Source organism: Embiotoca jacksoni, unplaced genomic scaffold (assembly GCF_022577435.1).
Source record: "Embiotoca jacksoni isolate LCO1_2020_lvr unplaced genomic scaffold, fEmbJac1.0.p SCAF_41, whole genome shotgun sequence".
Lineage (NCBI taxonomy): Eukaryota > Metazoa > Chordata > Actinopteri > Embiotocidae > Embiotoca > Embiotoca jacksoni.
In genome coordinates, this window is record NW_027185394.1 from 1,879,097 (window position 1) to 1,894,490 (window position 15,394).

The window sequence follows — 15,394 nt, forward strand, 5'->3', positions numbered from 1 at the left end:
ACCTCCCTACCTACCTACTTCCCTACCTCCCTCCCTACCTACCTACTTCCCTACCTACCTACCTCCCTACCTCCCTACCTCCCTACCTCCCTACTTCCCTACCTCCCTCCCTACCTCCCTACCTACCTACTTCCCTACCTACCTCCCTACCTACCTACCTCCCTACCTCCCTACCTACCTACCTACTTCCCTACCTACCTCCCTACCTACCTACCTCCCTCCCTCCCTATCTACCTCCCTCCCTCCCTATCTACCTCCCTACCTACCTACCTCCCTACCTCCCTACCTACCTACTTCCCTACCTATCTCCCTACCTACCTCCCTCCCTACCTCCCTCCCTACCTACCTACCTACCTACCTCCCTACCTACCTCCCTACCTACCTACCTACCTACCTACCTACCTACCTACCTCCCTACCTACCTACCTACTTCCCTACCTCCCTCCCTACCTCCCTACCTACCTACTTCCCTACCTACCTCCCTACCTACCTACTTCCCTACCTACCTCCATACCTACCTACCTACCTATCTACCTCCCTCCCTCCCTACCTCCCTCCCTACCTACCTATCTACCTCCCTCCCTCCCTACCTACCTACCTCCCTACCTCCCTACCTACCTCCCTCCCTCCCTACCTCCCTCCCTCCCTACCTCTCTACCTCCCTCCCTACCTCCCTACCTACCTCTCTACCTCCCTACCTACCTCTCTACCTCCCTCCCTACCTCCCTACCTACCTACCTCTCTACCTACCTCCCTACCTCCCTACCTCCCTACCTCTCTACCTACCTCCCTACCTCCCTCCCTACCTCTCTACCTCCCTCCCTACCTCCCTACCTACCTCCCTACCTCTCTACCTCCCTACCTCCCTACCTACCTCTCTACCTCCCTACCTACCTCTCTACCTCCCTCCCTACCTCCCTCCCTACCTCCCTACCTACCTACCTCCCTACCTACCTCTCTACCTACCTCCCTACCTCCCTACCTACCTCCCTACCTACCTACCTCCCTACCTCTCTACCTACCTCTCTACCTCCCTACCTACCTCCCTACCTCCCTACCTACCTCTCTACCTCCCTCCCTACCTCTCTACCTACCTCCCTACCTACCTACCTACCTCCCTACCTCCCTACCTACCTCCCTACCTCCCTACCTACCTCCCTACCTCTCTACCTACCTCCCTACCTCCCTACCTACCTCCCTACCTACCTCTCTACCTCCCTCCCTACCTCCCTACCTACCTCCCTACCTCTCTACCTCCCTACCTACCTACCTCCCTCCCTACCTCCCTACCTACCTACCTCCCTACCTCCCTACCTACCTCCCTACCTACTTCCCTACCTACCTCCCTACCTCTCTACCTCCCTCCCTACCTCTCTACCTCCCTCCCTACCTCCCTACCTACCTCCCTACCTCTCTACCTACCTCCCTACCTCCCTACGTACCTCCCTACCTCCCTACCTACCTCTCTACCTCCCTCCCTACCTCCCTACCTACCTCCCTACCTACCTCTCTACCTCCCTCCCTACCTCCCTACCTACCTCCCTACCTCTCTACCTCCCTCCCTACCTACCTACCTCCCTCCCTCCCTACCTACCTACCTACCTACCTCCCTACCTACCTACCTCCCTACCTCCCTACCTACCTCCCTACCTACTTCCCTACTTACCTCCCTACCTCTCTACCTCCCTCCCTACCTCCCTACCTCCCTACCTACCTCCCTACCTACTTCCCTACCTACCTCCCTACCTCTCTACCTCCCTCCCTACCTCTCTACCTCCCTCCCTACCTCCCTACCTCTCTACCTACCTCCCTACCTCCCTACCTACCTCTCTACCTCCCTCCCTACCTCCCTACCTACCTCCCTACCTCCCTACCTACCTCTCTACCTCCCTCCCTACCTCCCTCCCTACCTCCCTACCTACCTACCTCTCTACCTACCTCCCTACCTCCCTACCTCCCTACCTCTCTACCTACCTCCCTACCTCCCTCCCTACCTCTCTACCTCCCTCCCTACCTCCCTACCTACCTCCCTACCTACTTCCCTACTTACCTCCCTACCTCTCTACCTCCCTCCCTACCTCCCTACCTCCCTACCTACCTCCCTACCTACTTCCCTACCTACCTCCCTACCTCTCTACCTCCCTCCCTACCTCTCTACCTCCCTCCCTACCTCCCTACCTCTCTACCTACCTCCCTACCTCCCTACCTACCTCTCTACCTCCCTCCCTACCTCCCTACCTACCTCCCTACCTCCCTACCTACCTCTCTACCTCCCTCCCTACCTCCCTCCCTACCTCCCTACCTACCTACCTCTCTACCTACCTCCCTACCTCCCTACCTCCCTACCTCTCTACCTACCTCCCTACCTCCCTCCCTACCTCTCTACCTCCCTCCCTACCTCCCTACCTACCTCCCTACCTCTCTACCTCCCTACCTCCCTACCTACCTCTCTACCTCCCTACCTACCTCTTTACCTCCCTCCCTACCTCCCTACCTACCTCCCTACCTCTCTACCTCCCTACCTCCCTACCTACCTCTCTACCTCCCTACCTACCTCTCTACCTCCCTCCCTACCTCCCTCCCTACCTCCCTACCTACCTACCTCCCTACCTACCTCTCTACCTACCTCCCTACCTACCTACCTCCCTACCTCTCTACCTACCTCTCTACCTCCCTACCTACCTCCCTACCTCCCTACCTACCTCTCTACCTCCCTCCCTACCTCTCTACCTACCTCCCTACCTACCTACCTACCTCCCTACCTCCCTACCTACCTCCCTACCTCTCTACCTACCTCCCTACCTCCCTACCTACCTCCCTACCTACCTCTCTACCTCCCTCCCTACCTCCCTACCTACCTCCCTACCTCTCTACCTCCCTACCTACCTACCTCCCTCCCTACCTCCCTACCTACCTACCTCCCTACCTCCCTACCTACCTCCCTACCTACCTCCCTCCCTACCTCTCTACCTCCCTACCTACCTCCCTCCCTCCCTACCTCCCTCCCTACCTCCCTACCTCCCTACCTACCTGCCTACCTCCCTACCTCCCTCCCTCCCTACCTACCTCCCTACCTCCCTACCTCCCTACCTCCCTGCCTACCTACCTCCCTACCTACCTCCCTACCTCCCTACCTACCTCCCTACCTACCTCCCTACCTTCCTACCTACCTACCTACCTACCTCCCTACCTACCTCCCTACCTACATACCTCCCTCCCTACCTCCCTCCCTACCTACCTACCTCCCTCCCTCCCTACCTACCTACCTCCCTACCTCCCTACCTACCTCCCTACCTCCCTCCCTACCTACCTCCCTCCCTCCCTCCCTACCTCCCTACCTCCCTCCCTACCTACCTCTCTACCTCCCTACCTCCCTACCTCCCTACCTACCTCCCTCCCTACCTACCTACCTACCTCCCTCCCTACCTCCCTACCTCCCTCCCTACCTACCTCCCTACCTCCCTCCCTACCTCCCTCCCTCCCTACCTACCTCTCTACCTCCCTCCCTCCCTACCTACCTCTCTACCTCCCTCCCTACCTCCCTACCTACCTACCTACCTCCCTACCTCTCTACCTACCTCCCTCCCTACCTCCCTACCATAAAACTCCAGACGAACCTGAACACAACACGGCCACGACGTGTCTCCCTCACTTCCGCTACTGGGCGGAAAAAGAGGGTGTTGTTTTGTTTTTTTACCGGAAGCACCTGAACGCAGCACAACATACTTCTCGGCAGCCGGTCCCAAAGCGGCTTGAACAGAGAGGAGAGTCGGCGGGACGCGTTCAACGGATCCACCGGCGACCAACCAGAGAAACATCCCGTGAAGGACGCCAGCAGGACAGGGTGAGGAGTGTTTGGTCTTCGGAGGAGCTTGTTAGCCGACCGGAAGCTAACTTGTGCTAACTTGTCAAAACAAAACCCCGTTTTCTGTTGAACGAACTTCACAGCTGTTAAAGTGGGAAACAGCCCGATCACACGCAGGCCTCGAAACGTGTCGTTCTGTTGGTGTCGTCATATTTATTGTCTTTAAAGTGCTTTTAAACGGCTCGTTTTGTTTTTATTGTTTTGTTTGTTTGTTTGTTTTTTACTCCGTCTGGGCGGATGTAGCTAACCGAGCTAACTTAGCCGACGTTAGCTTAGCATCGGCAGAAGTGAAACTTTCCAACGTTTTAACGGCTCGTCGGATATAAACGTTTTATTCGTTTTATTCGTTTGATTCGTTTGATCAAGTCTTTCATCGCGGCTGGACAACAGCCGAGCTGTCCGACCCGGTCCGGTTCTTGTCGGTGTTTTACGGCCACAGCTGCTTCTGGACGCGGAAGTGACTGAAAGCAGCAACAACCTGCTGGAAAAGTGACGTTTATATTTAATATGTTTTTATACCTGTAAACATACAGGTATAAAAACAGCGGGGGGGCTGTTAACTCTCCCCACGAGGTGTCCTTCCGGTGGACGGACGGTATAATGTGGAAGGAAAGGAGCTTTAATCCAGTTTGAAGTTGTAACTCTCGTTTGTTTTGTTTTTATTAAAACTGTTAAAAGTGCCGAAAAATGTTTACTTCCGGTTGTCATCGTGAACACTTCACCGGAAACCAGGAATTTAAACTTCATAATCTGAGAAGGACAGAAAGAAACTTATTGTCATTGTAAAAAAAATACAACGAAATTAAGTTCAGCAGCAAATGAACGAAATAAAAGATATAAAAACTGAAGAAAACAAGACGACGTCACGGCAGGAAGGATAGCTGTATAAATAAGTAATAAATATATAAAAGATAAAACAGGCATTTAAAATGCAGCTCTGGGAAAGAAATCTGATCAATATATATTATATTAAATCTGAGGAGTTTATGCTTTTTATTTTGTTTCTCATGTATGAGACATCTTTTTAATTTTTGGACGAGAGGTGGGATTAGAAAAGATGTTTATTTCCTCTTTTCTAAAAGTGATCGATCAAGAAAATAAAAGTAATAATCAAATAAAGGTATTAACTATTAACATTTAAGCTCAGAGTGATTTTAAAACAGTGAATTCATCTTATTCGTGAAGCTGAAACCAGAGAAAGTTTGATATTTTACTTAAATTGTTTTTATTGATTATTAAGTGATTTGTTTATTAACTGTTTAATTTTCTCCCGATATAACGGAGCTAACGCGCTCTCTAAATACCAACTCAAATTTGACTGCACAGTTTGAAATCTGCGTCAATTTTTGGACATCTATATAGAAATATACATATTTATACGTTATTTAAAGAACGTAAAATACAAACTGAAGTTGTGTCGGTAAATGTTGAATCCTCCCTGTAAAAAGGAGTGACTTTTAAAAACCACGTCACATGAACGCAGTTTCAAAAATCTCTGAATGCTGTTGATTGTTGACTTGATGCTGAAAACGCAGCGTCGCGAGAAAAACACCCGACGGGCGATTATCTTCCAGAATTTAATAATCGGAGAGGGATGAAATCACGGAGGAGCGTTTACCTCATCAGAGCTCAGCTGAAAGCCGCCACACAAAGAGGCCAGTGATGAAGTGGATCCCCATTGTTCCCCGTAATGAAGCGGTACGCCGGGTATGTGAACGGCTCGGCGTCTGGGCCGTCGCCGGTTCTCCGCCCGGTAAACAACAGCTTTTAACAGCGGCCGGCATTGTTTCCGTCGGCTCTCATCGGCTGACGGCGACCTGATACCAGGATTTTATTATTTACGCCGTCACATTGTCGTTCAGTCGTTTCTCAGACGTCGTCCGGCGCTTAAATCTTCACGCTCTCCGGCTCAATTAAACCCTCCGAGTATTTTAACCAGTAATGATCCGAGCCTCGTCCAGGCGTAGAAAAAAAACTGTGGTTCAGTTAAGGTTAAAAAAAATAAATAAACGTTTTAAACTTCTTTTACTACATTTTTTTATGTTGGTTTATTGAATTCTTTCTTATTTAATCTCAACAACTGTCTAAAAAACCCATAAAACCTGAGAGTGTGAATACTTTATTTATCCAGATCAGAAACTACAAAACTTGTTGTTTTTATGAAGCTGCGGTCAAATTATTACGATTAGCATTGTTATACGTTTTTAATCACTCAAACAATCCATTGATTTTTCTCCTCCTCTTCCTCCTCCTCCTCCTCCTCCTCCTCCTCAGATGCAGACTATAAAGTGTGTGGTGGTGGGCGACGGCGCCGTGGGGAAAACCTGCCTCCTCATCTCCTACACCACCAACAAGTTCCCCTCCGAGTACGTCCCCACGGTGAGTGGACCAATAAACACACCTTATACTGATATTAGACCGTTTCACAGATCCTGGTATCCACGTATCAGCTGATATTCTTCATATGCATATTTGTCTATACAAACAAATAAATGTGGCTATCGAAGACTTTCGACAAAGATCCGCAACAGAGGCAGGATCTGTTCTCCTGTTTATTGTCACTGACGTCATCAAACTGAAGAAATAAACCGGGAATTTAATAATTAGAATCTTTTTTTAATTTTTTTTTTATTTTTTTTTGCATCATGTTCTGTAGGAAAGGTTTCCAAAAAAACATAAAGTTTATAGTTCTGCTGCGACCATGAGATAAACAAAACAAAACAACATTCACTGCAAAACCACCTGAACTGTGGCGCCATGGCAACCGGCTTCTCTGCCATGGCAACCGGCTTCTCCGTCATGGCAAGAAGCTGCGCGTCGAAAACAGGCGACTTCCTCATGCAGGTATTTTTTTTGTGCCCTTTAAAGTGGAAGCAAAATTTAAAAAAAATAATTTTGAAAGCAGTTTTTTTTTTTTTTTTTTTTGCAGTGACATCAAATAAAATCAAGTTTGTATGTAAAAAATATATAAACTGAGAATATAGTTGTTTGCATCATAGTTTTGGTCACAGAATTAAAACCTTTGCTTTAAAATCAACAACAGATTTGTTTGTTATATTCTCAGTTTCTATACTTTTACTTACAAACTGGATTTTTTTTTTTTTTTTTTTTTTTTTTTTAGTTTCACTTTGAGAAAATTTGCTTTCACAACTGGTTTTTGTTTTTTTAGTGTTTTGCTTGAGTGATAAAGACACAAAACTATCTTCACATCTTCTCGCCATCAACTCGAAATGCGTGTCGACACTTCCCGTTCAGAAGCGACGCGTCATGCTGCAGCAGCAGACGAGGAAGTTGCATGCTGGGAAAATAAATACCAAAAAAAACCAGCCTATTTGCTGTTTTGGTGATTGACAGACAGAAAACAGCTGACTTGACTGACAGGTAGGTGGCGCCGTATCTGAAACGGATCCGATCGACGGGCCGCCTTAAAAAACTGATGAGTGATTCTCTAATCGGCGCCTCGTCCGTTCGATTGGATGATTGCCATGAGTGCTGACTCAGCTTTCTCTCCTCTTCCTGTCTGCCCCCCCCCCCCCTACTTTTAACTATTTGGTATGAATTTATTCAGGCACGCAAAGCATAAATACACTCATCGAATTTTTGAGGAGGATATAAATAATATTTAATGAAATATTTGGCTTCTTCCTAGAAGTTGTAAAAGTTTCAGATAAAGTTGTAATTTTAAGAATAAAGTATTTCATTATTTTTTTTTTCCTGGAATTTTATTCTCGTGATAATATTTCTATTTTTTGTTTCTCAAAAATATTTAAAGCTTTATTTTCAAATCTTCAGTTGTCATAGTAACAGTGTTGTTCTGCGTCGGTCGGTCAGCGACAGCAAAGCGTTGATTTTTGTATTGCTTATTGTTCTATTGTTTTTATCACAACATCCTGTTCCTGCCTGCGTTGTTTTCCTTTTCGTCAACGATGTCGTTCGTCTTAAACCTTTTGACACCGATCAGAAAAAAGAACTTTTTATGACTTTTTAAATTTTAAAATGACTTTATTTTGTTTCATGTCGTTGTTGTTCTTCTGGCTCAGTTAAGGACGTCAGAGCTTTTTTCTTTGTTTTGCTTTCTGTTTCATCTTCCCGGTGGGTTTGTTTTTGTTTGTTTTTGTTTGTATTTTCCTGTCAGTCAGCTGTTAAAATCATTTCAGAGAAGAATTCTCCTTCCAGGAAGTAATTCCTTATCGAAGCCGCTCCGCCCGAACGTCGACGTCCGTAAACACTTTTGTCCGGACGGACGCGGCGTAACGTGGAAATGAAAAGTTCTTATTGTGTCGCCGGTTCTGTTCGGGGAACTTTTCTCTGCAGCGCTGGTCTGTTTGTGATCCGACTGTTTTCCAGCAGCTTCTCCAGTCTGAGCACATTATCATCACAAACCTGCAGCTGATCCGCTCTGTGTGTGTGTGTGTGTGTGTGTGTGTGTGTGTGTGTGTGTGTGTGTGTGTGTGTGTGTGTGTGTGTGTGTGTGTGTGTGTGTGGAGAAAAAAACCAAAACAAAGATGATAAAAGAGGATAAAATAAAACTGACAACACTTCATTGAAATGTAAACAGCTGTGTCAGCAGCTTCTCTCCGGACGTTGGAGTACATTCGAGGACTGAACTCTGGTTCAGACGGTGGTTCCACTTCTTACGTCGCCGTGGTAACCGGTGCTGCAGTCCTGCAAAAGGCAAAGTATCATTTTAAAAAAAATAAAAAAGACAAAGAAAGATGAATATTGGTTTGTCTATTCAGACTTTGGTTTTCTGTAGTGGGGAAATAAAGCCGGAAGGAATTCAATAAATAAAAAAATAAATAAAAAAAATATATATATATACATATAAAGATTACAATATTATTATTAATATTAATTCGAAGAAAAGTGAGAAAACAAAACAGATTGTTTTAACCTCATTGCAGGCACCGGATTTATCATTTAAATGATTTTAATTTCTTTCTTTAAGCAGCAGTCAATTACATAACAAAACCATCATTTATTATAAAAGTTTTGATTAAGTGCTGGATGAAGGTCGGAGGCCTAATGGGAGGAAGATTATCTCACTTATTTCCACTTTTCTATTAACACACACACACACACACACATAAAATTTGAGCTTGGCAGCTGTTTGGTTTGGTTGTTGTGTTGTGTTGCCATGGAGACACCCCTGTAAATATATCGTCGTCCAACCGCACCTACGCTGCCACGAAGACAGATTTTTTTTTTTTTTTTTTTTTTTTTTTTTCAGTCCTCCTACATCATGGTGTTTATTAACCTGACTGCACCACAGGCCTGTCAATCAAACAGACACGCCCCCAAAAACAGGTCTTCTTGAATCTTCTTTTCTAATGAATGAGGGATTATTTTCAGATGGACCTCCAGAAAACTAATAAGAAGGAGTGACTTTAGCTAACAACACCGAGATAACTGATGGACACATTTTATTCACTTTGGATTTGATGAGAGAAGTTGAATGGGAGTCTATGGAGCCGGAGGCTTTTTGGAGACGACCTCTAGTGGCACTCGCTGGTATTGCAGCTGAAGACACTTCTGGATCAGAACCATTTTTCACACCTGGAAGCTACGAACTCTTTTATATCCAGTCTGTGGTTGTCTTCAGCTTGGTGGTCGATGCTGATTGGTTAAAAGCTGCTCCAATAGTTTCAAAATGAAGACCAGCCTCTCACTTCTCACCTTTTTTATTTATTTATTTTTTTTTTAATCTCCGGCAGGTGTTTGACAACTACGCGGTGACGGTGATGATCGGCGGGGAGCCGTACACTCTGGGACTGTTCGACACTGCAGGTAAGAAATACATCCGCACACAGTTCATTCTGTGAAGGATTAATATCGGTATTAACTCGACCATTTTTTTGGGGCCAATACTGATTTTAAGGAGCAAGAAAAAAAACGGATATGTCTGCCAACATTCTTTAAATATATAACACGTACATTAATGCACTTTTTTTATTGTCCAAAATATTAACAGTGAACTTCAATCATAAATAAAAAACCCACAAACAAAATAATGAGTACATATACATATATATATACATATGTATATACATATGTATATATATATATATATATATATTAAAGTTGAGTTAAGAAAAATAATCAAATATATGTATAAAATTCGATAACAGGTGAAGCAAGAGCAGCAGGAAGTAAAACATTAGTATTTATTTAGTAGAAACAGTATTTGTTGTATTATACTGAGCAGAAAGTTTAATCTTTAAACCAGACGGTTTGTGAACGTTACGAAGCCTCGAGTTCAGATTCTAGTTCGGAGCAGGAAGTGACCATATTTGGATGAGCTGTGGGAGGAGCCAGCGGTGGATCTGGCTCTGATTGGAAACCTGACGATACTACGTCCCGCCCACCGATAGCTGTAACCTGACTGCACCGCAGGCCTGTCAATCAAACAGACACGCCCCCAAAAACAGGTGTTCTTGAATCTTCTTTTCTAATGAATGAGGGATTATTTTCAGATGGACCTCCAGAAAACTAATAAGAAGGAGTGACTTTAGCTAACAACACCGAGATAACTGATGGACACATTTTATTCACTTTGGATTTGATGAGAGAAGTTGAATGGGAGTCTATGGAGCCGGAGGCTTTTTGGAGCCGACCTCTAGTGGCACTCGCTGGTATTGCAGCTGAAGGCCTCATTTTTCCGACCTGAAGCTCCGACCTCTTTTAGAAACAGTCTGTGGTCCTCTTGCTGCTTCTCGTTGGTTTCCATGTGACGGGGATTGTTTGCGTGTCTCCCCCTGCAGGTCAGGAGGACTACGACAGACTGCGACCTCTCAGCTACCCTCAGACCGACGTCTTCCTCGTCTGCTTCTCCGTCGTGTCGCCCTCCTCCTTCGAGAACGTCAGAGAGAAGGTTCGTCCTGGTTTTTTTTCCCCCGTTTCTCAGTTTAAAGGTTTTTGCTCGATGCGGCGCCAAACGTTTTTCCTTTTTCTCTCTTTTTTTATTTGTTTTTTTTGTAACTCCCCCTCTCGGCAGTGGGTGCCGGAGATTTCCCACCACTGCCCGCGGACGCCCTTCCTGCTGGTCGGCACTCAGGTGGACCTGAGAGACGACAGCAACACTCTGGAGAAGCTGGCCAAGAACAAGCAGCGGGCGCTGACCTGCGAGAGCGGAGAGAAGCTGGCCCGCGAGCTGAAGGCCGTCAAATACGTGGAGTGTTCGGCTCTGACGCAGGTAGGGAGGTGGGGAGGGGCCTGTTACCGTGACGACCGTCTGACAGCGAGTTAGAATTAACCGTTCCAGGTGAGACGCGGCGGCGGCGACCGATCCTCATCTTGTATCATCGAGGTTTAACGGGCAGCATTATGAATTATGTAATGAAGTTATTTTACAATCAAGACCGTCAGATTTTAAGTGATTTTTATTTTTTTATTTTTTCTCATTTTAAATGAAGTAAGGAAGTCAAATTCATTGTTTAAAATCTCCATATCACAAAACAAATTATTAGGTCAGATGTTTACAATTTCTCAATTTACAGAAACAGATCGATATCAATGTAAACAGATAAAAGAAATTTACAATTTTAATAATCAAGTATTTAAGTATTTTTTTGAAAGGTTAAAAACACATTGAATTGTTGTATCCTCGCAAATGTGAATATTTCCTTCTTTTTTTTTTTTAAGTGCATTATTGAAGGATTTTAAAAATCCTTCACACTTTCTATTCATTTCTTCTTCCTAAATGACAGAAAGAAATAAAACCCATTTAATGATGGATTAAAATGATGAAAGACCTCATGATGATGTTGGGCCCGACTATTGTTTTTCAAGGAAGTTTTACTATTATGCTGAGAGCTTAATCGCATTTTCAGCGGCTTTAACGTGCTCCAAAAGCTACGTCCTGGCGATGGTGGTTTTGCGAGTGGGCGTGGCCTAATATCTCTAGTTTTCATTCCATCGCTCATTTCTCATCGAGTGGAAGTTGTCCGACAGGAACGCCGGACCAACGACATCTCTTCACACGTTTAGTTTCAAGCCTTTCCAATCATCGTGTTGCATTTATATGAATTCCCACCAATATACGTACAATATTACGCCGTCTCTTTGTGTCCCGTGTCCCTCCAGAGAGGACTGAAGAACGTGTTCGACGAGGCCATCCTGGCAGCGCTGGAGCCGCCCGACAACAAACCCAAGAAGCGCTGCGTCCTGCTATAAGACGCCACGAGGAAGAGGAGGTGAAGAGGAGGTGAAGAGGAGGGGGGGTAGACACACGTTTTAAAACAGTGCCTTCAGCCGTAGCGACTTAACGTGGTGTCGGGAACAGATGACGGTGTAACACGACTAACACGACCGGAAACCACACTCCTGGCTAACCGGAGGGGGCGGAGCCTCCGCCATGCAAAACAATGGATGGAATCACGTTTACAGACCGAAACTTGAATCCTTCTGAAAAACTTGTAGAGTAGAAAGAAAAATTAAGTGCAAGAACTTTTCAATAAGCAAAAAAAAACTTTTCTTTTTTTTTAATAATTAGAAACATTCGGTGGAATAAATCGCCGAGTTTGAAAGTGACAAAAACATTTGAGGAAAAAGGGGCAAAATCAGGCGTTGACACGTTCTTTATTTCATTTTTACATTCGCAAACTTCTTCAGTTAAACAAAAAATTTAACATTTCTTTTTTTTCCTCGTATTTCCAATTTTTTTTTTCATTTTGCTACTTTACTGAGCGGACTTTCTTTTTTTTTTTTGAAAGACACCAAAGTTTCACAATTATGATTTTATTTTTATAGATATAGATATATAGATATCTATATCTATATATAATTATGAGGGAAAGCAAGAAAGCTAATTTAATTCAAGTAAGTTCTTCCCAAAATGTTTATTCATCTCAACTCACAACAAGGTCAGAAATTCATTCTTTGAAGCGTTAAAACGCCACAAAAACATCCTTCCTCTGCTCAAACTACAAGTTTCAATTTAGAAAATGAAACTGTAGTTTCAAGAAGATGATGTTTTCACGAGAATGATCAGCTGACTGTAACCCGACTTCATCCATAACAAGCAGAATTACAGATTTACCGACTTCTGCTTTCTGCTTTTCCGTCTGAAACACATATTTGCAATAATCTCGAAAACGTGAGCGAAGCTGGTGGGAGAAGAAAAATAAAAACGTTTCTTGACAAAGTGACAGAAATAAATCAATATTTTCAATTAATGGCGATTTCAACAGAATGATCGAGCCAAAGCGTTTTTTACGCGACAACAGAAAAAGTCGTCGAAGTTACCGAGACGACGAGAACTTTTGACTTCGGTTGCAGTTATTTTTAATCGTTTGATAATCAGTACGATCGTTATAAAACCGCCTTCACCGCTTGGCTTCGGATGAATCCTGACAACGCAGCGCCACCTTCAGGCTTCGTCGTGTTTAACGTAGCACGTAAAACAAAATTTAAATATACAAAACTCATCGTTCCATTTATTTGACACGAGTATCAAACTTATTCAAAAACAAAAACGCCTTAAGAAACAACATCTCCTGTTTCCTACTCGACGTGATCGCTGCCTTATTTTCTTAAATCAAAACCCTTTAACGAGTTCGCACAAAACTTAAAGTTTTTTATTTTTTTTACGTCTTAAAATTCTTTAATTCTCACGTTTTTTTGTTTGTTTTTTCCCGACAAATTTAATTTTAGTAGATGTAGCCAAAGAGCAAAACGGTTTCTGCCCACGACCTCGTCGTTTTATTTTAACCATCCGCTCCTCTGCTTCTTCTCTTCTCCAGACCGGGAACCCCGGTGTGTTAGCACCCCCTGGAGGCCTTAAAGGGGAATACAGCTCGGCTTAAAGGGGCATTTTGAGTCTTTTTTTTTTTTTTTTTTTGGGCCTAAAAATCCACAGGATTGTTAATATTTCAACTCTAAAGTTGAATATTGTCCAACATTGATCGTCTTCGCCTCTGGATTCAACTTAAAACCCTTTAAACTGAGATGTTTCCCGTTAAAAACAAACTAAAATTCCACTTTTTTTCGTATCTATTTTTTTTCCCCTATTGTTTTGGAGATGACGGTTTATTCAGATGACGTAATGATGATTACAAGTATTATATAGATATTTTTCTTTGCTCTTTATTGTTTCTCGGGGAAACATTATTGTGGCAGGATTTTTTTTGTTTTTGTTTTTGTTTTTTTGAGTTTTTATTTCTTTCTTTTTAGATGTTTTTACTATTACTTGACGGTTGAGTGCCAACAGTTGGTTTAAGTATCGGCAGCCTGGTTTGACAAACTTTAAAAGATCCTGATAAGCTTCTTGATGGCAGGATACAAAACAAAAAACACCTGAAGCAATAATTACACGTGGAAAATTCTGCTCTGTTTTGAAAGATGAATGTTGGAAGTGGGTGTTTGGAAATAATAAAAACAGTACTTGAATGTTGTTGCACTTGGACTTGATTTCTATGAACCTGAATTTTAGTCACATTTCTTCCTTCTCTGGTTTTTAATCATTACATTTTTTTTTTTTAATTTTCATTCTTTATTTTAAATGATACTGCCTTTTAATGATTATATTGCATGAACTTTTACACAATCCTGCTGTGTAGTAATATTTTGTAGTTGTTAAAAATTAGGTAAATGAAAACGTTTTCTTTACTTTTAATAATCGTCTAATTTACAACCATTTATACTTCAGTTGAAAATAAAGTGGGAAGTCCGAAGAAATTATTTCTACAGAAATGCAACAAAACATAATTCATTTATTGAATGAATTTAAAAACGTCCTTGTTTGTCTCTTTATTTTTTAAGAAAAAAAAAATGAAAACACAAGACATCATTAATAAAAATAAAATTCTGTCTAATAATTAGCAAATTAATTTCTTGATTAGAACTAATCAATTAGAAACTCTTTGTTACACACTTTGGCACATTTGAGACTGCACATGCTGAGCTGGCAGCTGGAGCGTCCCCACCGTGACCACCAGGGGGCGACGTCGCGCCTCTTTTGAACGTGGGGCCCTCCGGTGGATACAGTATGTAAATGACCTGGGTTCATTTTGATTGGCAGTCTAAAATGGATCCTTCGGAGCGACGCGGCATGGAGGCTCGGAGCCGCTCGCCTCTTTGTCTGAAGGACGGCTCGAAAAAGGAAATCAATTAACCCTTCATTCACGCTTTACTCCCATCCTCTTCTTCAACCTCCTTTTTTTCCCCCAGCATGCCTTTCTCTGCACATCCTCATCTCTCGTGGCTTTTTGTTTTGTGGTCCACAGGTCTTCATCCTCGAGGAAAAAAAAACAATAAAAAAAAAAACAAAAAACACTGAAGAGCTTTAAGGCCGTTTAACAGATTAAAATCAATACTTTCTTTTAAGGAAATCGCACGTAAACCAAGATTTAAAAAAAAAATACAATAAGCCACTAAAAAGTCTCTTTATCTATTTATTTAACGTGTTAACGACACTTTCCGTGCAATTCATCTCCAACCTGAACCCGACTTTATGTTTAATCGTTCATTTAACAGTAGAATAAAAACAACAACAGTTTTTGGTCCCTGATCTTAAACTTGTCGAGATTTCCT

General features: G+C 43.5%; 1 protein-coding gene across 1 annotated transcript; it reads left to right on the forward strand.

Annotated features, from left to right (window-relative positions):
• The first annotated feature begins 3,682 nt into the window (after positions 1 to 3,682).
• On the forward strand, positions 3,683 to 14,251 carry LOC138209898 (cell division control protein 42 homolog). Its single transcript, XM_069168703.1, has 7 exons — positions 3,683 to 3,844; positions 6,140 to 6,244; positions 9,580 to 9,652; positions 10,627 to 10,736; positions 10,860 to 11,057; positions 11,948 to 12,068; positions 13,606 to 14,251. Exons 2-6 carry the CDS (start codon positions 6,140 to 6,142, stop codon positions 12,035 to 12,037), a joined length of 576 nt encoding a protein of 191 aa, XP_069024804.1. The 5' UTR covers positions 3,683 to 3,844; the 3' UTR covers positions 12,038 to 12,068; positions 13,606 to 14,251.
• The last annotated feature ends 1,143 nt before the right edge of the window (positions 14,252 to 15,394 follow it).